This window comes from Acomys russatus, chromosome 14, assembly GCF_903995435.1.
Source record: "Acomys russatus chromosome 14, mAcoRus1.1, whole genome shotgun sequence".
NCBI lineage: Eukaryota > Metazoa > Chordata > Mammalia > Rodentia > Muridae > Acomys > Acomys russatus.
In genome coordinates this window covers 44,705,285-44,727,092 of record NC_067150.1, presented here as the reverse complement: position 1 = coordinate 44,727,092, position 21,808 = coordinate 44,705,285, and the positions used below count along the sequence as shown (strand labels likewise).

Genomic DNA, 21,808 nt, shown 5'->3' with positions numbered 1-21,808 from the left:
AGAGCATACTTGTAGAAATAAACATTAGTGTTTACCCTTCATCATATTCTGTCCTGGCAGAAGAAATATTTGTCAACGTAGAAACAGGAGGATCAGTGTGAGCTTGAAGCTAGCTTGGGCTACATGAATTCCAGGATAGCCTGGGCTTCTGTATCTAGCCTTGTCTCAAAAAAAAAAAGCAAGTAAATAAATAAAAAAACATATCACTATTAATGATCATGTTAAGATAAACATTAGACATTCCCATTTAAACTTTGAAAGTAAGATATACCAGGGGTTGGTAAGATGACTTGGAGAGTAAAAGAGCTTATTGCCAAGTCTGACAAAGTTTGGTCCCCTTCTACATGGTGGGACAGAACCAACTCCTGCAAGCTTCCCACGGACCTCCACCACCTGCATATAGTGGTGTGTGCATACCTTCTCTGTCTGTCTGTCTGTCTTATACACACAGAATACTAAATTAAAAAAAAAAAAAGATTTTTCTTTTTTAAGGAAAGAAAGATGTTTTTAAAGATGGCAGTGTTTGGCCAGTACTGAAGAAGTGACATTTGCAGCATGTCTCCGGGCTGCATTCGGCCAGTTCAGTCAGTCTGGTTATGAGTCAGTTTGGTATCTGAGTAGGACATCTACTGAACAGAGTTTGCTAGTTTTCTGTTTTCTCTTTGCCCTCTGGCCAAAACACACACCAAGAATGAAGAGCCTAGATCGTTAGGCCTTTTATAGTCCTTGATCCAGTAACAGGAGCTCAGAAAAACAAAACAAAAGAAAATAAAGAGAAACAAAACAAAACAAAAAACCCTGCCTATGGAGTAAACCCCTTCTCCGGTTTCCTAAAACAATCCAATCTCCTAAAATACAAACTACAGTGAAAACCTTGATCTCCCACAGGCGGGTAATCAACTTCTTTTCTCCTTGGGAAAAAAAAAATGGTTCCTACCAACTACGAAATAGTTTTCAGTTTTAAATCTTCCAAACAACAGGACTACTAGTGTCCAAAATATTTTGCTTTGTTGTTTAAAAAGCAACTCACCGATGAAGAGTATTCCCGGCAAGTGCTTCTGGTAGGTTCAGTCCCACAGACCCACATTTTGCTCAGCTCTTGGTTATCCCATCAGATGAAAGCCGAAAGTTATATATATTAAAAAAAAAGTCTCAGCGCTCCGGTGAGGTCCCTGGGCCTCATCACACGCACGCCCGCCCGGGCAGCTGCTTGCTGCGGCTTGTTTTTCAGGGACAGTGACCTCCAACACCTTTGATTTAGCGCCGCAACTCAATCTTAATGGCTCACCAGCTCAGGGAACGCATCACGTGCCAAGCCAACACCTTAAGAGGGTGGGAAGCTTTGCAACCAGGAAGACATGCGGAACACACGCAGGAGTCAGCTTAGCCCGCTTGTTTGTCACAAAACAGCGCAATGACACTTGGAGTGGAGGCGACTGATTTATGCAGCGTTCAACCGGGAACTGTCTGCTCCCGTGCCTGCGGCCCCTCCCTCTCCTGAGACTGAAAGTCTGGGCAACCAGTCAAGAACCGGTGGCTTTCGCATGTCTAAAACTCAAGTTCATTTTCCTTTCTGTTTGGGTGTTGATTTTTCTCCCCTCTTTTACCCACCTGATGCCTATTTTCTTTTGATCTTTATATGCCAGATCTATTTATGGATGAAACCACCTAGTCACCGAAAAGTTGCCATTTAAATTTATCTTCCTAGCCGGGCTCAGCAGAAGCACAGTGGATAACTCCCACACAGCATTTAACCCGTGGTTCTCCAGGGTTCACCACCAGGGATGCTAGCAGTAGTCTAAAAGTTAGCTTTCAGCGGCGCCCACCTTTCACAGTGCCTAAGAAGGGTCCTCCTGAAGTGAGCGAGACCCCTTACTCCTTCCTGCCTATCTAAACTTCTGAACACCAAACAGGCTACCGGCCCCACCCCGAGTGCCTGCCCTGCCTGAAAACCAGGTGAAAACACCATCTGACTTAAACTCACCCTCTTAATCTCTGAGACTGAAGCTTAGGTGTCTCCTTCCCAGATCTTCTGAAGGAGAACAGCGAAGCGAAGGATGACCGGAAGCTCATTCGAGGAGAAACAGATGGCTTTTGGTTCATTAGGTTTTTAGATCTTGATGTTTGTAATTCCATCGGATCTTTAAGGGGGGGAAAAGGGCATCGTTAAAATGCTCATAGCCGGGGCTGGGAGGTTGCGGAGTGCTTATGGATGGCTTCTGTCACCATCACTGACAGAATGAATGGACCTGCCTAAAAATCCTAGCACTTGGAAGGTGGAGGCAGGTGGGTGAAAAGTTCAAGGTAAACATTACATTTTAGGCAGATTACATTACATGAGAACATTTTAAAAATTTAAGCTTAATGTACTTTTTGGTCATTTTAAATTTGAGACAAGTTATTATTTTAGAGCTCAGGCTGATCTCAAACATGCAATCCTCCTGCCTCAGAACTGGGGTTATAGGCATCAGCTACTATGCCTTGCTTTCTGATAAATCTACCTGAAAGAATGAAGGTGTGGCTTTTGTTTCCTTTGCCTTCTGAAATCTAGAAGCAGTCAGCATGCCCACACACCCGCCTGCCCCCCTGCTGTCCACCCGCCAGAATAAAGGCAAGCCAAAGCTGCTTCTCAGCGCCCTGTGCTGAGGCGCTTCTGCTGGGAGGAGAAATGCTTCACACACAAGCCGAGTATTCTTAGTTTGTGTCACAGGCCACAGTCTGCACAGGATTCCTTGCTTGATGCCAGATCTGTGGGTCTTTCTCATTACGTCATCTACACAGATGTCCAACAATCAAGCTAGCAAGTCAGGGAATATATTCGTTTCATATCTTCTTAATCCAAATATGTTTTAGAAATTTTCAGCTCTTTGAAACCATGGAGAGTTTTATTTATTTATTTATTTATTTATTTATTTATTTATTTATTTTTTAGTGGAGAGTGGGGACTGACTTTCACTCTCGGTGCCCCATATTTGACCACGTCCCTTGGATGAGGAGGCCTGGTGGCACTCAGAGGAAGGATAGCAGGCTACCAAGGAGAGACTTGATACCCTATGAGCATAGATGGGGGAGAAGGTCCCCTCCCCCGGAGTCACAGTCATAGGGGAGGGGAGTAGGGGGAAAAATGGGAGGGAGGGAGGAATGGGAGGATAGAACGGATGGGATAACAATTGAGATGTAATATGAATGAATTAATAATAATAAAAAGAAATCAGGGAGAGTTTTTATATAACTTTTTTTCCCCAAAAAAAGTAAATAAAAGGGAAATGAAACCATTTAGAGTGTTTCCTTATTCTTTTTCAAAAGCTTTTCTGCTGTGGTATGTGATATGTATTTAATATGTATGTGAGTATATATACATTGAGTAATATGTTTATGCATAAATACGTATGTATAATATAATATATGTAACATAATGGCTTTATATATGAGCCTTCAATTTTAAATTGAAAGCGCATCAGCATATACAAAGACCAAAATACTATAATCCTTTTGTGTATACTGACTTTATAAATACTGGGAATCAAGGTAAGGTAAAGCCACCGTGGTATATCGTTGAGCTCAATCTAAAAATGTGAGTTTTGGGCTGGGGCTGGGGAGTAAGTGGCAGAACACATGCCTAATGTGCATGAAGCCCTGGGTTTGATCTCTAGCACCACAAGTACCACTAACACACACACACACACACACACACACACACACACACAAATGAAAATCTGAATTGTCCTTTTAGATTGATTGGTTTCTTATGAGAGTTGGAGGTTTGTTTTGTTTTGTTTTTTGTTTGTTTTGGTTTTGCTTGTTTGTCTGTTTCTAAGACAAGGCTTCTCTGTGTAGCCTTGGCTATCCTAGACTCACTTTGTAGACCAGGCTGGCCTCGAACTCACAGCGATCTGCTTGCTTCTGCCTCCCTGAATGCTGGGATTACAGGTGTGAGCTACCACATCCAGCTGGAGAGTTGACATTCAGAACTGTCATTGCCTGTTTCAGGATGTCACCAATGTTGACAACATATGTGAAAGGAGTCCATAAGACTGGTCCAGTGGCTGCGTTAGTTTATAGTTTGCCGTTCCTAACAGTTCTCCGTGCGGACAGCTGTCCCGTGCAAACAGGTTTCACCACCCTCACTCAAACTGGGTGAAGTGACAGGCTGCCAGTCACAAACAAGCATGCCCTTCTACAGCAGGCACTCATGTGGAGACTGCTGAGATGCCAGAGCTATGGCACTTCCTCTACCAGCTTTCTTCTTTCTGCTCTGAAACCACAGTCTTCCCTTCTGCCTCCTCCTCTTTTTCATCTTCCCACTGAGGTAACTCCTTATTAATGCTCCTGGCTAATTCTCCGCCTTTTTTCCTTTCCTTTTTTTTTTTTGGGGTGGGGGATGAGGTCTCATTTTGTAGCTCAGACTGGCCTGAAACTTGTGAAAATTCTCCTGCCTCAGCCTGTTAAGGAGTGTTGGAATTAAAAGCAGAAGCCATCACAAGCAGCTCAGGCTAATTCTTTCTACTTTTAAGTTTTTAGTGTGTTGATTGTAGGTGGGAGTGTAGGTATGAGTGTGGGTACTCATGCCATGTCATGAATATGGAGGTCAGGGGAAATCTTTTTTGCTTGTTTGTTTGCCTGTCTGTCTGTTTTTTTGTTTGTTTGTTGTTTTGATTTGTTTTTTTGAGACAGGGTCTCTTTGTGTAGCCTTGGCTATCCTGGACTCGCTTTGTAGACCAGGCTGGCCTTGAACTCACAAAGATCCACCTGCCTCTGCCTCTGCCTCCCAAGTGCTGGCATTAAAGGTGTACACTTCCATGCCCAGCGGTCAGGGGAAATCTTAATTCAGCTACCTTCTCTCGGTATATTTGGGTGCTATGCTATGTGGTAGGGTGTCCAGTGCAGAAGCTTCTGAGGTGTCTCCTGTGTCTGCTCCCTATCTCCCCACAGGACAGCTGAGGTTAGAGACATGGTTTGCTGGGCCTAGGTCTTTGTAGGTTCTGAGGATTTGCATTTAGATCCTAACATGTGTGCAGTAAATGTTTCACCCACCGAGCCATCTCCTTGGCCCTTAGCCTAACTCTTAACATAAAACATTTTATGTAATCCTCCTTTATTTAATCCTAAGGTAGACATTGTACCCATTTGAAGATGAAAAGCATACTGAAGTTTATCAAGAACAAATAATTTGATCATATTTACAGAGAGTTGTGTTAGGCATTTTGCCATTCACCTAAGCTCTGTCTAGCATATGATACAATACAAAACTTTAGTCCCTTAGGACAGTCCTTAGCCATCAGTTGGTTAAATTGCAGATGCATGGATTCATTGTCTGTGATACTACACCACAAGGCAAGGACAAGATCATTTAAAGCAAAATTATTTTTTTCCTTACCATTTTTTGCCATCCCCTTCTGTAGCCTGCATGTAAGTGGTAGTTTTAACATCTGGTTAACATCTGTTTCATTGCAAAACTTCTTTCTTTGAATTTCTTCAAACCATTCACCGGTTGCTCCTTGAAGCCACCTTATATCCCTCTTTGTCTTTTGAAGTTTGCTGAAATAAAACAAAAACACCAGTTCGCTATTCAAATCTACTCCTAATGAGAGCGAAACTTTGCACAGTAGCGAGGCAGCCTCGGCTAACAGCCTGAGGAAAAGTTGTCCTAGTCAGAGTCCCCTCTGGTCATGGTGTACCTATTTTACACACATATTCTTCTGCATATGGCGACAACCTAAAAGTTTCTGCTTGTCCACAGAGTTGATGGATGAGAAACCTGGTTGAGCAATGTGCTAAGAGCTGGTCTATTAAAGCCACTAAATGACAGCTGTCCTAACGCCGTGCAGAAACCGGAATATTCTGCTTCTGATTACTCATTCGCGCATCCACTAATACAGTAAATGTTTATTGAGCAACATTAATCAACTAAATGTTTATTGAGGTCCCGTGCAGGCTGTGGGGCATGTAACAGAGGGAACCCTTCTTCACCCGTTTAGTTACCAGCGACTAAAACTAATGTAGGTGATGAAATGTATTCAACACAAAGACACAAACGAGCAAGAATAAGATCAGTGTTAGTGCTCTGGCTGGAGGAGACAGCAGCTTTTGAGGTGGATGGAAGTACCATCCTGAGAGCAAGTGTGCGCTCCTGGCTGTATGTTTGGGATGGCAGACTTGAAATCCTAACATGACTTCCTTTCCCCCTGCTTTTCCTTACTTAGCTGCTTCTGGCCAACCACCGCCTCCCCCCTACCCCCTTTTTAAAGTCTTTAATTTTTCTCCAGAGTAAGTTGTTTCTCAGGAGGACACTAAAGGCGTTTGGAAGTGATAGGTGCTTAATCCAAAGGGGGATGGCCCTGCATAAAGAACACGACGCCAACCTTAAAAGCAGACAGTTTAGAACTGATGAAAACTTTGGGCTTGTTGGCTTCTAAATTTGGGGATTTCTAGTGTTTGCGGAATTATTTTCAGGTTATGGTAGCTGTAAGCCTTTGTGCAAGGTCTTCTGGAAAGTTCAAGTATTAGTGTGTGTGTGTGTGTGTGTGTGTGTGTGTTTGGGGATGAGGTCTTGCTGTGTAGCCCAGACTGGCTTTTGAACTCACGGCAATCCTTTTGCTTTAGTTTCTCAAGAGCTAGCATCATGGGCTTAAGGCACTGTGCCTGCCTTTGGTGTTGGGTTTTTGAACTGCCAAGAAGACGGCAAGCAAGATTATGGCCAAGTGGCCACTTTGGAGTTAAATCCAATCACCCAAGAGGGCTGTAACTCACTCCTGCTTGAGGCTACGATACTGCTCTTTTATTTAAAAAGAGCATTAGAGAAGCCAAGGGTCATCCTGCCCAGACTTGCATTCTGAAAAGCATTAGGCAGCAGCATCATTATGTTCAGCCTTCAACCTACACAGTTGCGCTGCTGCCTCTCCTTTTGCTATTACCACTTTCCTGTCACCTGGTCAATCACTCTTGTCTTTATTGTCATCTCCTGTACAAACAGCACAAAGAGACCCCCAGCATCTTCTTCTAATCAGTATTGGCATTTCAATTAAAAATATTCCTCATGTGTCTATGAATTTCGTTTTTCTCAGGGCCCTTTCTAATTGTTGGTTTCCCAAAACCCAGAACCCACTTTCACTCCTAGCATGGACATCTTATTTCAGAAGCTACGTGACTTAAGGTGCCCTGTATCAACTTATGTAGAGGCATTTCCCTCCTTACAGGCTTGATGCAACTTGAATTTTCTTGTAGAACTAATCATAGCCGGTCCTGTGTCAAGCACTGTTCTTTGCTTGCACACGTGACCATCACACATGACCATTACCATGTCTTCTCCATGTTGTGGCCAGGGACACTACTAATCTATATTTCCCTGTGAGCACTCATACCCTCTGAATTCTATCCCAGGAAGTACATCTTAAAGTAAGAACCACTCTCAAGCACACAGGTGTAAATGAATACCATGCAGTTGGTAGCTATAATTACCGAGGCAATGTAGAATCCTGGGGAAAATGGATGCAGCATGAAACAAAAAACAAAACATAGAATTTAATCTATGATTACAGTTATGCAAAAATGACACAACCATTTGGATACACTAGAGGAAAATAGAAACATCTAATCTCTTACAGTAGAATAATTATAGGCACAGTGTCTATGGTTTGCCCTTTTGTTACACGTATTCTATAATTACAATGTATTGAAAAAAGCAATTTCTCTTTTTGTTTTGTTGTGTTGTGTTGTGTTTTTCCAGACAGGGTTTCTCTGTGTAGTCCTGGCTGTCTCTGTGTAATCCCAGCACTCAGGGGGGCAGAGGTAGGCAGATCCCTGTGAGTGCGAGGCTAGCCTGGTCTACGAAGTGAGTCCAGGACAGCCAGGCTGTTAAACAGAGAAACCCTATCCCAGAAAACAAAACAAATAAACACACAGAAAACTTTTTATCACAAACATCTTTACAGCTAGTAAAATGGCTCAGTAGGTCAAGGGATTTGCCACCAAATCTAGTGACCTGAGTTCAGTTTCTGAGACCCACATGGTCGAAGGTATGAACCACACTCACAAACTGTTCTCTGACTTCTACACATGTATCTTGATGCTTGGACACACAGACACACAGACACACACATACACACACACACACCAATTGTAACATTACTTATTTTCAGAGAAATTGCTAAAATTTTCATCCCCCTGAAACAAGTCACTGAGATTTCCTCTTGTAAATACTGATGTAATTTACACACCAGACAATCGTCACCTTTTGGGTGCCTCAGACAGAAATAGAATGATCGGGCTAAAGAGTCAAAACATTTTTGTGATTCTTTATACATAAACTAAAATGCCTTTCAAAGGTTAAAATCAGGCCACAAGGTACAAGCCTACCACAAGACTGCCTTAAAAAGCTACGTGTAATTATTTCAATTATTCTTATTTTCCTTATGAAATATTTTAAAGATACCTCATTTATAATTGTCAGTAATTAATTTTTTGCTTTGAGAATTTTTGTTTTCTAATGAAACATGAAGCTCGAGTATTTTGTGATTATACTTTGTGTTTTGGTAATTGCAGGTTTTTGTAAGTTTATGATTCAAGACTTTTTTGTTGGAATCAGACTTTTTTTTTTTTTAACTCCTGATTTTTCTTATCTTTTCTAAGTATTTCAAATGAGGCTTTGATTTTTATTTTGACTAAACTGTGAACACTGGGACATTAAAAACCATGATTGTAGCTGGGCGGTGGGTGGTGCACACATTTGATCGCAGCACTTGGGAGACAGAGGCAGGTGGATCTCTATGAGTTTGAGACCAGCCTGGTCTGCAAAGTGAGTCCAGGACAGCCAGGGATAACACACACACACACACACACACAACACACACACACAACACACACACACACGCACACAAACCCTATCTTGACAAACAAAACAAAACAAAAATTCTAACTAACACTGAAGTAACTACAGTTAAAATAATGATAAAATTATATTAGTTTCCTGAAGGCAGTAAGAAATGAAATTCAGGAAGTAGCGATACCTACATTCATAGTAATGGCAGGATTCGGAACAATGTTAGAGACATTTAAATAAAGAGCAAGGATGCAGAGGGTGATTGTGGGGCGGCTGACAGGACAGTTGGCTGAAGAGGCACAATCGTCGGGACCCGGGAAGTTCAAAGTTCAGGTTGTAGAAGGTGATGCTGTGTTCACTGTTAGGAAAAGGAAATTAAGCTAGCATCTGGAATACGGGCAACTGAGGCACAGAAACTAAGCACAACAGGAAAGGCTAAGTTCTCTAAAGGCCTAAGCTAGCCTTCCCAGTCCTGACCAGGGAAGGGTTTTGTGGACAGTAAAGTATAATTTGCCCACTGACAGCAGCCGACTAAAAGGAACATAACGTTCGTTCAATCAGCATGGTCTGGAGTTATGCATTTACCTCAAACATAAAGTATCAAGGAACTCACCACGAACAAGTAAGAAAAAAAAAACCCTGAACATAAAAGCAAGGGCACAGTGACACTCAAAACAGGACAGAAAGTCGTATCTCAGCTGGCCTTGTTCTCACGGAGACTTTGTGAAGAGAGAGCTCCGTGGAGTTCCTAAGCAGCCCACAGGAGACTCATCCTCCTGAGTTGCTTTGTTTTATACTCAGGCAGCCAATCAGAGTGCACGGTCCACTTAAGACAGTGAAAAGAACCCGAGGGTTAGAAATGACATACATCGAGGCAAATTGCTAGGACACAGCTCATCTGCTTAATTAGCCCTGTCTGACTCAACATATCACAGGGGACTGATGTCTACACTGCTAATTTGTTTTACCCTCAGGGTGATCAGCCAGACTACATTAGATCAGGCCTTTTCTTGCTGGTCCAGCCCTTAGTTCCAAGGCCAAGTGTCTTTCCTTCCCCCTGCCCTGTGCTGCTTACCACTCCATCCCGGCACCTCTTTGTCATGCCACCTCTTCTAAGGTTCCTCCTCCTGATTTAATTTTAGTTTTTCTGTAGTTTGCATCCTTGAACTGTGACTATCATAGCCCCACCTCTTCCTTGTCTTGGACCCTTGATAACCCTTCCTAGTCACCTCTCACCTCTGTCTCTGTCTCTCTCTCTCTCTTCTCTCTCTCCTCATATCTCTGGCTGTTCTGAAACTAGGTGGACCAGGCTGGCCTTGAACATATAGAGAACTGCCTGCTTCTGCCTCCAAGTGCTAGGATTAAAGGCGTGTGCCACAACACCTGGCTGGGCTCATTAGATTATAGAAAGACCACAGAGTCAGGGTCAGGTTCTACATGAATGACCAGGGTCAAGTATTTACCTTTCTTTCTTTCTTTCTTTCTTTTTTTTTTTTTTTTTTGTTTTTTTTGTTTTTTTTGTTTTTTTGTTTTTTTGGTTTTTGTTTTGTTTTGTTTTGTTTTGTTTTTCGAGACAGGGTTTCTCTGTGTAGCTCTGGCTGTCCCGGACTAACTTTTTAGACTAGGCTGGCCTCCAACTCACAGTGATCCTTTCTTTTCTTTTCTTTTTTTTTTTTTTCTTTTCTTCCCCGAAACAAGGTTTCCCTGTGTAGCTTTGGCTGTCCTGGAGTTGCTCTGTAAACCAGGCTGGCCTTGAACTCACAGTAATCTGCCTGCCTCTACCTCCCTGAGTGCTGGAATTACAGGCACATGCCACTGCACCCAGCTGTTTTAACACACTCTCTCTCTCTCTCTCTCTCTCTCTCTCTCTCTCTCTCTCTCTCTCTCCTCTCTCTCTCTCTCCCCTCCCCTCTCTCTCTTTTTTAATTTGTAGGACTGTTTGCCTCCATAGTTCTTCTGCCTGCAAAGTGAGAACATACTTTTCACTGTGGGTTTTCCACTCTTCCTATCAAGAGCAGGGGTTCTTCTACAGTCCTCTGGAGCCCGCACAGGCCTAGTGCTTATTTAGACCAACAGAATATGGTAGATGTGAAACTGGAGACTTCCAAGGCCAAAACCTCTGGTGGTGTCTTTCTTTAAGACGGACATCAAGTACAGAGAGGCCCAGTTGAGAACCATCACCAAGTGCCACACTCATGAGTAAAGTACCACAGACCATCTAGATCCAGCTGAGCCAAAAGAAGAAGCCTCAGTGGAGTACCCAGCTAAGCCAGCCCAAACATGTCCCCGGAACCATAGGCTAGTAAATCGAAACAGTTTTAAGACTTAAGTTTGCTGTTTACAATTTTTAGAAGCGGATACAAGATCTGAAAAGATCAAATAGCAGGTAAGGGCGCTTGCAGCTCTTCTAGAAAACCTGAGGTCAGTTCCCAGTGCCCATGTTGCTCCAGAGAATCTAACACCCTCTTCTGGCATCTGTGGCACCCTCACACATATATTACACTCACACAGACACGGGCACATGCACATGACTAAACACAAAATGAAATCTTTAAAATAAAGAATAAATAATAAAAATTTTAAAATAGATCCAAATATTTTTGGAGATAACTGTATTTCTGGTTTAAAGTCCTTGGTTCTGAAAGACACAACATTGCTAAATTACATTTAAATGAGGCCTCTTATCAAGCTGACAGAGACCTGAAGTCATAATCTATTTAATCTCCTTGTCTGCAGGTAGAATAATTAATAACGATGATGATAATAGTAATAATAATAGTAACAGCAGCCAATGCTTGTTGAAGCCCTCCTCCCTCCAGGGTTTTGCTATCTTGTTTCTAGCCTCTCTTAGGCCACTGCAGCCAGGCAGACCCGGCAGGCTGGAGTGTTGGAACTGGGCCATGAGCTCACATCCCTGAATCTACAGCCTGTATCATTAATTCCACTGATAAGCAATGCACCTGCTATAAGCTTACAGTGACATTCCCCACAAATGTTCCTGAAAAGAGGGCAGTTATAAAACAAACAAACAAACAAAAAGCGTAAAATCAAAAGAGCCTTCTGAGCCAGAATATAGGAATTATAGCTTTGTTGTCAGCATAATCTAAACGTCTTAGCAAAACCATTCCCCTTATTCCTCTTTTTGCTTATCTTTTCTTATTTTTTTTAACTTCCTTGCAGAGACTTTTCCCTCCAACTTTCTTAACTTCTTTGGCTTCTACTGCATACTGTTTTCCCCTCACAAATGACTTCCCCCGACACCGATGGTCCTGTTGTGCCTTGTTCTGTATTGCACACAGACAAGCACCCCGATCCTACCAACCTTAGACTCTAAACTTTAAGAAGTTCTCGACGAAGCCTGGTGTGGTAGAGCACGCCTTTAATCCCAGCACTTGGGAGGCAGAGGCAGATGGATCACTGTGAGTTCAAGGTCAACCTGGTCTACAAAGTGAGTCCAGGGCAGCCAAGGTTACACAGAGAAACCCTGCCTCAAACAAACAAACAAACAACTCCCCCCAAAACAACAACAACAACAAAAGAAGTTCTCACCAGGGACCCTTACAGGCTTAGCCACCTGTGCACCCCAGAATGAATTTTCCAGTAATACTATATCCTGTGAACATAGATTTGTCTGTCCATTCACAAGTGATCAAAACAGCCCCAAAGTTTACCCTCCCACACAGGAGTTCTAATTTGCATTTGTTTCATACTGTCTGCTAACCACAATACACAGAAAGGACACATGCATAGGAACAGACCTACATCCTAAGCCAGAGACAAACGCAGGCTAAATGTCACCACGGAGAGTGGGTCAATATACCCGGAGTCCCTCAGACAGACTCACCCTCTCTGTGAACAGTCACTCTTTGTCTTCCTGCTATGGAAAGGCAAAGCTTCCAGGTGTAGGCTTGGCTCACCCCCAAGGGACAGCTTTCCACACCTCAGCCAGGAGGCCAAGTTAAGGCTCATAGCACCCACAACTTTACAGCCCAGGGCCTGGGCTCTCTCTCCCTACTGATCCTTTGAAAAGATGGCTGTTTGAGAGCCTTTGCCCTGACACCAGAGCCTGATTACTGGTTAGGTCTAGAGCCAAGATAGAGGAAGGAGCGGAGACTAGAAAAAACAAGCAAATTTATTGGGCAGAAATGCGGTTTTGGGTTTTCTTTCTTGAGTTTTTTTTTTTTTTAAATAATGGTGAAATTAAATCTTTAGGGAAGTCTGGGAAGAAGTTTGAATAAAGAAAAGGTAAACTAAATAGCAAGCAACAGCTATAGCAAATCTTTAAAACTCAAAGGGCAGCAACACAGTGGCACCCACATTTGGCCAAGTGAGACAAAATGGCCCATTTAAACCTCTTGAGTGGCTGTGATCCAGACTGCACATTCTCACATAAAAGTTTTGTTTCTGTATTTATAAAGCTGATCATTATTACCTCACTGGATGTGTTTTTTTTTTTAATATGACACAATGTTACAACAGAAAGAAAATGCAAATGGTGTAAGTAAAAAGAACACTATTTACTTGGTGTCCCAATTTATTTCTTATCTCGTGACCCCTCATCCAAAATCACTCTAAAGAAGGTGCTGTGTGCACGTCTGGGTGTCCACTAGAGGCTGGCTGTCCATTTAGAGTTCCTTCCTCTTGAAACTGTGTGGGCCCGTCTGTCTTCTGAGGTTTACATGAGTTTTAAAAGTTATTCAAATCACTTCAGTTAATACCCTGTCACACCACCATACTTGCCACGTTATATTGCACAGCTTGGCATGTAGTTGTCTGAATATGTCACCAGGCTGTCAGTTCCTTAAAGATAGGGGCTGTGCTCCTTTACCTGGCATCCGCAGGGCCAACTATGATGGTGGTCCCTGATTAAAGTCAATCAACATGTGTTTTGTTGTTGTTGTTGCTGTTGACTTTGGGTAACAGTGAATGCGTTCTGCAAACTTTGATTTTTTTTCTTTCTTTTTTTTTTTTTTTTTTTTTTTTTTTTGGTTTGTTTTTGTTTTTGTTAATGATAGGGTCTCACTATATACCCCAGGCTGGCCTCAAATTCATTGTCATCTTGCCTTAGCTGCCTCCTCCTACTACTCCTTTTCCTCCTCCTCTTCCTTCTATTTGTTTGTTCTGCTTTGTTTTGTTTGTTTTTTGAGATAGAGTTTCTCTGTGTAATCTTGGATGTCCTAGACTCTCTTTGTAGACCAGGCTGGCCTCAAACTCACAGTGATCCACCTGTTTCTGCCTCCCGAGTGCTAGCATTACAGGTGTGTGACTTTATGTCCAGCTCTTAAACTTCCTTAAAAACGTCAAAATATTTATTTTATTTTGTAGTCATGTGTACAAGTGCGTGTTTGCTTACATGTATGCAGGTGTGTGAGGAGGCTGGAAGAAGGGGGCATCAGGTCCCCTGAAGCTGTGTTTACAGGTAGTAGTGAGCAGCCTCATCTGGGTTCTGAAAACTGAACCAAGATTCTTTGAAAGAGCAGTGAGCTCTCTCAACCCCTGAACCATCTCTCTAGCTCTTTCTCAAACTCCTTATGCCATCACTGTGAGGGAACCCAGTCAATATTGACATAAGGGAGAGAGGAAGTTCTACACAGAAGTTAAACGCATATATGCATGCATATATCTGTATATATCTCTTAAGTTTTTCTCTAAGACTAATACTGATAAAGCTAGTCACAGTTGATCAGGGCACAGTGGCTCACGCCTGTAATCCCAGCACTCAGGAGGCAGAGGCAGGCAGATCTCTGTGAGTTTGGGGCCAGCCTGGTCTACAAAGTGAGTCCAGGATAGTCAAGGCTACACAGGGAAATCTGTAAAAGCTAGTCACAGTTAACACAGTGCTTTCAGGCACCCTTGCACATATTAACTACCCTCTTCATGCACTCTTGTGAAGAGGCACAGTATTATTTATTCCACATGAGAAAATTAAAATGCTGAAAAGTGAGAGTAAGTTCATACTAATTGGATAACACTGAGCCAACCTAACAACTATATTTTTAATCTCTGGACCTCAGTTTTTCATCTATAATGTGGGGACGAGAGGGATGGTGTTCCATGAGGCTTTGTGAGGATAAAGTAAATTGATGTATCTAAGTTGTGCCTGCCTTAGGTGAAATGCCTGCACATAGGAGGTACCGAGGTCATTAGCTGGTGTCTCTGTCAGTTGTCCTGTACTTTGTTTCTTGAGGAAGTTTTTCTCACTGAATCTTGGTTTCACCTATTGGGCTAGTCTGACTGGCGAACTCCAGGTAGCTCCCTGTCTCCACCTCCTCAGTGCTGGTACTGGGGTTATAGGCGTACATGGCCACACCTGACGTTTTACGTGGGTGCTGGCCATCTGAATGTCCTCTGTGATTCCACAGCAACCATGTTCATCAACTGAGCCATTTCCCCAGCCGATGAGACTTAGAATGGCGGCAGCACCCGACGGGCTAGGTCCAGGAATGAAAAGGAAAAAGCGAGGGAGGCACCCGCATTCATCTCTCTGCTCACTCACCGGGCATGTCACGTGACCAGCTGCCTCACATTCCTGCTCTCATGCCTCCGTCCCCTCCCCCGCTTAACAAACTGTATCCTTGACCTGTGAGCCAAAAGAAGGCCGCCCTTCCTTATGCTGCTTTTGGCAGGTGCTTGGCCAGGGCGACAGGAAACGTTCTCACATAGCACTCTTTTGTGGCTGTTTCACACTACTCCTCCGTCAAATCTTTCCATAGCTTCTTGACCCACTTACCATACCAATCTGAACTCCATCGTCACGGAATCTGTATGTCACCGGCCTTCTGCCAGTTTGGGCACTTTTAATCCTAAAGCTTTCTTTCTTCTTGGGACTTGGCCTCTTTCTTTCCTCTCAGGAGCTAAGCTAGTGCCCATCTAGGCTCTGCACTTGCTGTCCCTACCCCCAACCCCCATTTTGTCACATTTATGCCTTAGCTAAAATGTCACCTCCTTGCAGAGCCCTTCCTTAGCTTTCCAAACTCTAATGAATCCCGTCTCCAACCAGCAACAGTCACTGTCTTCAGATTTCTCGGTGCGTTTTTTTTTTTTTTAGCTGCATTACGTCCTTCCTTACTTATTAATTAATCTCCATTTGTTTTCTTCCCTTAATGTCTCCTTCTGCCCTCACAAAATGCAGTCCATGCCAGCGAGGCCTCTGTTTGTCTTTTTTTCTGGTTGATGCCTGACACAGGCGGAGGAGACTCGATAAGCTCTTGGTAAGCAGAGAACACATGAGGGCACATCAATTTGGGAATGGCTCTTTTCTCTGAAGCCAATTCCTCACGTGTGAACCGCTGAACCAGGGACTGCATGGCCTGTTTCCTTGCTGTGACTCCACGCACACATTTACAAAGGCCTTGAAAGGCAGCTTTTCGTGAAAGAATGTGCTTACCTGACCCACATTTAGCTCTATCTGAGGCCTCACTGATCTCAACAGTGTCTTCCAACCTCTGTATTCTAGACAAATCTTTCACACCATTCTCTGGTATCTGCTGCCCTTTCATTTTCTTGTCCTTTCTCTTTGGAGTTTCCCTCGAGATCTAACAGACAGTTAAAAAATGAAACAACCAAAAGACAGCAAGCACTGTTTCCCACAGGCAAGGGCCTGATGGAAGATGAGGGCAGGATTTTGTGCCCTTGTGGTGCCTTCACAATGCAACTGACAACCCTGAGAACTTATACACAGCAGCAACACCTTGCTCCCCAAAGAAGAAAGGGAGCTGGAAATAAAGGTTGAGTATATGCCATGTGGCAACGTCAGAGTCCACAGAGACTATCAACACCGTGGGAGGCCAGGGAGGGAGGTTATCACACAGCTAGTTCTTCATAGCTGTGGGGTCCATTATCCCTGGCTTTGAACAGCTGGAGATAAGGATGCAAAAAAAAAAAAAAAAAAAAATGGTGCTGGGCTTCCGCTGGACAGATGTGATCTGGCAGCACAACAGCTATTTACATATCATTTGCATTGTATTCGTTATTCTAGGTAATTTACAGATGATTTAAAATACCTGGGAGGGGTTTTCCAGGTTATATGCAAATAGCATGGCATTTTACAAGGGACTTGAGTGTCTCTGATTTTGGTATACAAGTAGGCGGGTATCTTGAAGTCAAGCCCCAGTGGATACCCGTAGGAGACCATAGACTCCTTCCTATACTAGAGGGAAATGAAACTGGGAAAGATCATACTCACCCAAGGTTGTAAGGAGGAGTGAAATAAGTAACTGTTCGCCTAACTTCCAACCCCTTTCGTTAAGTGGGTAGATTATCTCCAGTTTGTTATATAAACCCTGGGGGATGAGCTATTCAGCACTTGCCTAGAATTTAACTGTTTTCTAGACCCTCTAGTCCTTTTTCATATTGACTGGCTCTCCTCACTAGATTGTCAGTTCCCCAAGCCGAGGGCCAGACCTCCTGCACAGACTGTAGGCACTGAATAAGTATTATTGAATAATCATCAAAGGAATACATGGGGATTAAAAACTAGAGTTGTCAGCTGCTGCCCTCCTCTTACTCCCTTCTATACAATTGCTCAGATACCTCTGCTAAGACTTGCGAGGTGAGTGGGAGGAGTCCAGAGGTGCTGAACTCCATATGAAGGACTCTCAGGCAAAGCGTATGATCTTCACTTTCTGTTCGTTTGTTTTGTTTCTTTGTTTTTGGTTTTTGAGACAGCATTTCTCTGTGTGTAGCCCTGTCTGTCCTGGAACTCTCTTTGCAGACCAGGCTGGCCTCGAACTCACAGAGCTCTGCCTGCCTCTGTGTCCCGAGTGGTGAGATTAAAGGCATGCACTACCACACCTCTCCCCTTTTTGGAATAGAAAGTGTATGATCTCAACACTCTGAATGTGTTTATTGTGTTATTTGTGGCTGTTCTCCAAAGACAACCACATTTACATTCTGACCACATCCGCTGTACTGCTACCTAGGCAGTTGGTGGCAGGCTATAACCTCTTGTCTATACCCACAGAATCTCTCCTTTCTTTACAGCAGCAAGAATGAGAACCATGTTCCCTCACTCCCACATAAAATTTAATGCTTATTCTTAGATAGATCCTGCCAGAAAAAGAAGACAGAAAGAGGCGATTTCACAAGCTAGCAAAAAGAAACCACATTCTCCTAGACCCATTGTGGGTCTAGGCAGATAATTCACCTCTCATCCTGCAGTTAAAAATGCACAGTTATCCTATTCAACCCACGTTATGCTCTGTACTGTGCAAACCTTAAAGGTGTTAGGACACTGTCTTAAATCTGCATGGCCTTAGCTTCATTTTTTAAACACATCTCATAGCAGACGTGTGATGTCTCCTTTTCCCAACCAGTCCTCATACACAGAGCAAGCATGCAAGCCAGGAGGAAGAAAGTGTCCCACTTAGCCTCTCTTCCAGGAATGTGGAGAAAGCAGCCTGCGTCTCCCTAGATTTCACTGCTATGAATAGACATCTGTCTAGGTTCCCACCAGGGACAGTGGAAGCCAGGAGAATGTGTGACCTGCAGGCACAGTCCATGGCAGCAGTCACTCACAGAGAGCTTTGTGGGGCCATTAAAGCTCATGGGTTGGCAATAGCATACAGGGTGTTTTCAGGAAGGTTCCAGCTCCTAAGGAAGCTTTACTTAAATGGCTGTTGTTCTTTTCAAGTGCTCACTAGAAGCAGCCTTGCAGAGGTCAGTGCAGTGGATACTCTGCATTTCTTCATCCACTGACAAAACAAGGTTTGAATCTGCTGTTGAGCATCCAAAACCACACAGAGTATAACTTTGAATGTTTCCCACTTGAGCTTTCTTTTAAAAATGTGGTCATTATGATCATTACTCTGCTAATAACTTGCTCCACTTGTTACTGTTTCATTTGTGAGACTTTAAGGTTTCTCTTTAGACACAGTTACATTAAAAACAAAACAAAACAAAACAACCCCAAAACATCTTTCCATGAAACAGTGTTGAAATAACTTACAATAAAACCTGTACTTGAAGTAAGGTGAAGTAATACTTCTAGTAATCCAAGTGCATGTAAATTATAGAACCTGTTTATGGAAATTTATGAAAATCTGAGTATGTGTGGTGGCAGGGGAATATGTCGCTGTTGGAGTGTGTGCATGTCACAGTGTCCTTGCGCAGGTCAGAAAACAACTTGCTGGAGTTGGCTCTCTCCTTGCACCATGTGGGCCCCAGGGACTGAACTCAGGTGCTGAGGTTCAGCAGCTGGTGTGTTGACCCTCTGAGCCACTTCACTGACTCACTGACTGGAGACCTTGTGCTAATATTTTTTTAAGATTTTTTTTTTTCTGGTAATGTGACTGTTGTTATTTGATATCATTTTAGGTGGTTTTTTTTTTTTTTTTTTTTTTTTTTTTTTTGATGCTAGTATCTACTTTTTGTTTTTGTTTTTGTTTTTGTTTTCTTTGAGACAGTGTTTCTCATGTAGCCCTGGCTGTCCTGGAACTAGCTTTGTAGACCAGGCTGGCCTCAAACAACGCCTGAATTCTGGGACTAAAGGAGTGTGCTATCACACCTGGCTAGATGCTAGTATTTAAATACTTTCAGAATCTTAGAAACAAAATTTGGGCTCATTCTTCACAGTGTATCAACTACCTAATCATAAAGTCTCAGTGGGTCTGTGGGAAAGGCATTGAATGAACATTGTTGAAGATTACAAATGACAATGTAACCTTGATAGGAGCACACGGTAAGCATATATGTTCTTTGATGTGAATAGAGTAAGTGCAGAACCTTTCTTGGTGTGTTACGGACCAGCCCCTCTCTTAAGAATGAAAAGTCAATGCCAGGTGTATTTTAAAGAGGGAAAGCAACAATGAAGATAGCTATTCACTTGGCATCTTTTTTCCTCTCTCTCTGTCAACAGCACAGAATTAATGCAAGCATGGACAACAGACTGCCACAGGCAGCCCAAGGCGGGTTGAGGAACATTAGTAAAGGAGTGGTCCTGAGTGACTGCTGTGCTTTGGGTCACAGGATCCCAGATTTTTGGCATTCCTGGCGGTAACCAACCTTACCAGAAACATGTGCTTGAGTCAAGATCTAAACTGTAGCAAGCACGCCACCCAGCTGACGAGCCCTACCCTGGGGAGTGGCAACAATTTAATCACTTCTTGCCCTGTCTTGAAATCATGACAATTAAAACAAACTAAATGGACAAGAGGCTGGGAGAAACACAGGGAGAGGCATGGGACAGTGCCACACAGAGCCTGTACTGCATCAGTGTGGGACAGCCAGGGACAGAAATGAATGGTGCACGCAGGAAATCAGTCACGAAAATGAATGTGAACAAGCAGAGCCGGAGAGGAGACTCTGAGCCCCCGACCTGGAGACTCGCCTCACTGGCATGTACCAGAGTGCTGCCACTTTCCAGCTCCTGAGGACCGGGGACTCCGGGCCCAGGCTGTTCCCGACTTCCCGTTGTAACATACAACAATGTGCCATCCACCACTTATGGGAAACTAGTGAAAATTCCTTGTCACCTAAAATTGTTAGGTCGAACTTCAGCCATAAACAACACGGAGGAATTGTCCTCAGGGGAATTCTTAGCATTAGGCAGGACCCTTCGGTGTCCAACAAAATTAACTGCTTTTCCATTATAAAGTTTTTCTAAGTTGACTTTATGAAAATATAGTTCAGCTCAACACAGAAAACTTGGAAAGTACCAAAAAAAAAAAAAAAAAAAAAAAAAAAAAATCTTGAAGTTAAAAAAACAAACAAACAAACAAAAAACCACTCAACCCCCAGACCCCACTGTCTTGGTTTCAGCAGAAGAACTAAGCAGGTGGTGGCTGCTAGAGGGACTGGCAAGCCCACTGCCTACAGCTGACCTCAGGCTGACCTACGTGGTCTAATTAGCTTATTGAAATGGAACTGTGTTGTGTGTTTTAAAATGATCAAAAGACCTTTGCTATGTAAGAGTAAGGAGAGAGGCCATGGCAATACTCTTGATTTTATTTTATTTTTTATTTTAAAATTTATTATAATCTATTCAAATTACATCCCAATTGTTTCTCCTCGTTTGTATCTTCCCATTCCCACCCTCCCTCCCTCTAACAAAGGGATCATAGGAAGGAAAACAAAAAAAAAATGCTTTCTGATTATACTCTGTTTTCCCACTTGCTCAATGTGCTAGTTTGTGTTTTTAAAAAAAAAATGTCCTCACACCATATATACTGCAGTATGTCTCTGCTTCCACTTACCATTATAGTTAAGAACACTGTGAAACTACATCACTATCCCACCATTGTGTCTCCTTTACTATATAGTCAGATGAGTTATTTTTAATTTTTCATGGTTTTGATATCGACATGAACATAATTTATAACTGGCTTTGTGTACATCTCTCATTAATTCTGCAGAATAACTTTCTTTGAAGTGGAATTGGCAAGTCAAAGAAGGCAATTTATCTTAGTTGCTTATGAAGCACATCGCCAAATTACTGGAGAGAGATTGTGTAAAATCTGTCGCCATGCAAGGGGCCCCTTTCCGGTATTAGTTATGACTATTGCTTTTGTTTATTTGTTTGTTTTTTGTATTTTGAGACTGAGTTTCTCTGTGTATCCTTGGCTGTCCTGGACTCACTTTGTAGACCAGGCTGGCCTCGAACTCACAGCGATCTGCCTGACTCTGCCTCCTGAGTGCTGGGATTACAGGTGTGAGCCACCACGCCCAACCCAACTATTCTTTTTTATAATTCCTTTAATCTGCATGGGTGTTTTGCTTGCATGTATGTCTGTGCACTTGTGTAGTCAGTACCCACAGAGACTAGAAGAAGACATCAGAGCCATGTGAGTTACAGATGCTTTTGAGCGGCCTGTGGATGCTAGGACCTGAACCCATTCCTCTGCGGCAGCAACAAGAGCTCTTAAGGCCAGTCCACCTCTCTAGCCCACCAGTTGTTAGATTCTTTTAGGTTTTGCTTATCAGATAAACTCGAAGATAAAGTTTGTCTGCCTTTTAGTATTGCCTTATTAATTAGAGAGTTGAACATTATTTCAG

At 42.9% G+C, this 21,808-nt stretch overlaps 1 protein-coding gene across 1 annotated transcript in view; it reads right to left on the bottom strand.

The window, feature by feature from the left end:
* Exph5 (exophilin 5) overlaps positions 1 to 21,808 on the bottom strand; it is a 72,879-nt gene that overhangs the window by 28,765 nt on the left and 22,306 nt on the right. The window contains exons 2-3 of the mRNA XM_051156449.1: positions 5,378 to 5,538; positions 1,985 to 2,141 (exon numbers count right to left, since the gene is read on the bottom strand). Of these exons, the coding sequence (XP_051012406.1) occupies positions 1,985 to 2,141; positions 5,378 to 5,538 (318 nt within the window). The remainder of the gene's footprint in view (positions 1 to 1,984; positions 2,142 to 5,377; positions 5,539 to 21,808) is intronic.